Source organism: Monoraphidium neglectum, assembly GCF_000611645.1.
Source record: "Monoraphidium neglectum strain SAG 48.87 unplaced genomic scaffold scaffold04692, whole genome shotgun sequence".
NCBI lineage: Eukaryota > Viridiplantae > Chlorophyta > Chlorophyceae > Sphaeropleales > Selenastraceae > Monoraphidium > Monoraphidium neglectum.
Genome location: NW_014008937.1, coordinates 2,899 through 4,672, shown reverse-complemented (window position 1 = coordinate 4,672; position 1,774 = coordinate 2,899). Strand labels below are relative to the sequence as shown.

At 69.1% G+C, this 1,774-nt stretch overlaps 1 protein-coding gene across 1 annotated transcript in view; it reads left to right on the top strand.

The window, feature by feature from the left end:
* Window positions 1–527: 527 nt before the first annotated feature.
* MNEG_14696 (branched-chain amino acidaminotransferase) overlaps window positions 528–1,774 on the top strand; it is a gene marked incomplete at both ends in the record, with an annotated part of 3,938 nt that continues 2,691 nt past the window's right edge. The window contains 3 exons of the mRNA XM_014036832.1: window positions 528–974; window positions 1,250–1,292; window positions 1,487–1,617. Coding sequence (XP_013892286.1) covers window positions 528–974; window positions 1,250–1,292; window positions 1,487–1,617 — 621 coding nt within the window. The remainder of the gene's footprint in view (window positions 975–1,249; window positions 1,293–1,486; window positions 1,618–1,774) is intronic.

Sequence of the window (1,774 nt, the reverse complement as noted above, 5' to 3'; positions counted from 1 at the left end):
TGGTGATCCTGAGTGACGACCTGGTGAGGTCACCCGAGGCCGTGCTGAGGGCGCTGTGCTCCGCCCTGGACCTGTCCTGGCAGCCCTCCATGCTGCACTGGGCCCCGGGGCCGAAGCCCTACGACGGGGTGTGGGCGCCCTGGTGGTACAGCAGCAGCCACAAGAGCACGGGTGAGGAGTGGGTGTGTGGCTGCGGGGTGACGGCGACGCAGCGTCAAGGGTGGTGCGGGGTGCGAGGCCGGTGCGGGGGCGTTTGCCCCGAACGCGCTCGTCAGGGCGCGGCAGTGTGGACAGGTGCGGCTGCGTTGCCGTCTCTGCGGGGGGCAGCCGGGGCCGTCTCTGTGGCGGAGTTTAGGCTGCTTGGACGGATCTCGTGACAGCCACCCCTCCCCCAACCTGCCTGCAATACACCACCACACTCACACGCGTATTGACAGTCTTGTTTGACTTGCACACACACACACGCCCACCCTTACCCCACATGGCGCCCCTTCCCCCTTTGCCCCGCCCCCACCTCCCCCGTCACCATGTACCCTCTCCCTCACCCCACCACCAAACCTGTCATCCACACCCTCACCCCCTCGCCCAAAGGCTTTGACCCCGTGTACCGTGACACCAGGGAGCCCCTGCCAGACAGGCTCAAGCCACTGCTGGCAGAGTGCTGGGCGTCATTCGAGCTGCTGCGCGCGCACGCCCTGCGCCCGGACGCAGCGCCCGGCCCCGCCGCGCCGCTGCAGCTGGCTGCCCCGGGGCCACCGAACCGCAGCGCCTCCATCAGCGGCTCCGCCCCGCCCGCGGGCGCGGGCGCGGGCGGCGGCGGCGGCGGCGGCGGGGGCGCGGCAGCGGGGGACAAGGCGGTGGGGGGTGTGAGCGGGGGTTCTCACGCCCACGCGGGTGACGCGCGCAACGCGGACGTGCTGGTGGGCGTGAGGGACGGCGTGCTGGACTCCTTCGACCTGCTGTGGCGGCCACAGGTCTGTGTGTGTGCTAGGGTTGGCATCCTTCGTTTTTGTGTGGCTATTGGGGTTGCCAGGGGCCCAGCGGCAGCCGGTGGTGCGGTCGATGGTGGTGGTGCCACCACCAGCCACATTCCTGATGGGAATGGGATGTGTCTGGTTAGGTGTACACGGGCGTGTTGCCAGGATCAGTTGAGGGCCAAGCATCCAGCAGTCCACCGCTCTGCCGAGATTTTACTGCCAGCCGCCTCCTTCAAACCTGCCCCGCCCCACCCCACCCAACCCGCCCCCAGGCCAAGGTCTCTGTGCTGGACAGCGGGTTCATGCTGGGGGACGGTGCGCCCTTCGAACCAACAACAGCAGCAGCAGCAGCAGCAGCAGCAGGGGTGGGGCATGCGGGATGCAGGACCCCGCCCAACCTGCACGTGACAGGCCGTTGCCCTGGGGCCGCCGTGTAGTGCAGCAACACAGGCACACTGGCGCTACCCTGGTCCCACCACGAGGCCGCACTGCCGCCGACCTGTGCGCAGGCGTGTGGGAGGGGCTGCGGGTCCACCGCGGCGTGGTGGTGTTTGCTGCGCAGCACCTGGAGCGGCTATGGGAGGGGGCAGCCGCGCTGGACATGGACCTGGGGGTCAGCCAGAGGCAGCTGCTGGCGCTGGTGAGGGGGCTTGATGTATGTGTGTGTGCGTGCGTGCGTGCGTGTGTGTGTGTGTGTGTGTGTGTGTGTGTGTGTGTGTGTGTGTGTGTGTGTGCGCGCGCGCGCGCGCTCATGCGCGTGCGCGTGCGCGTGCATGTGTGCGTGCGCTCCTGTGGGG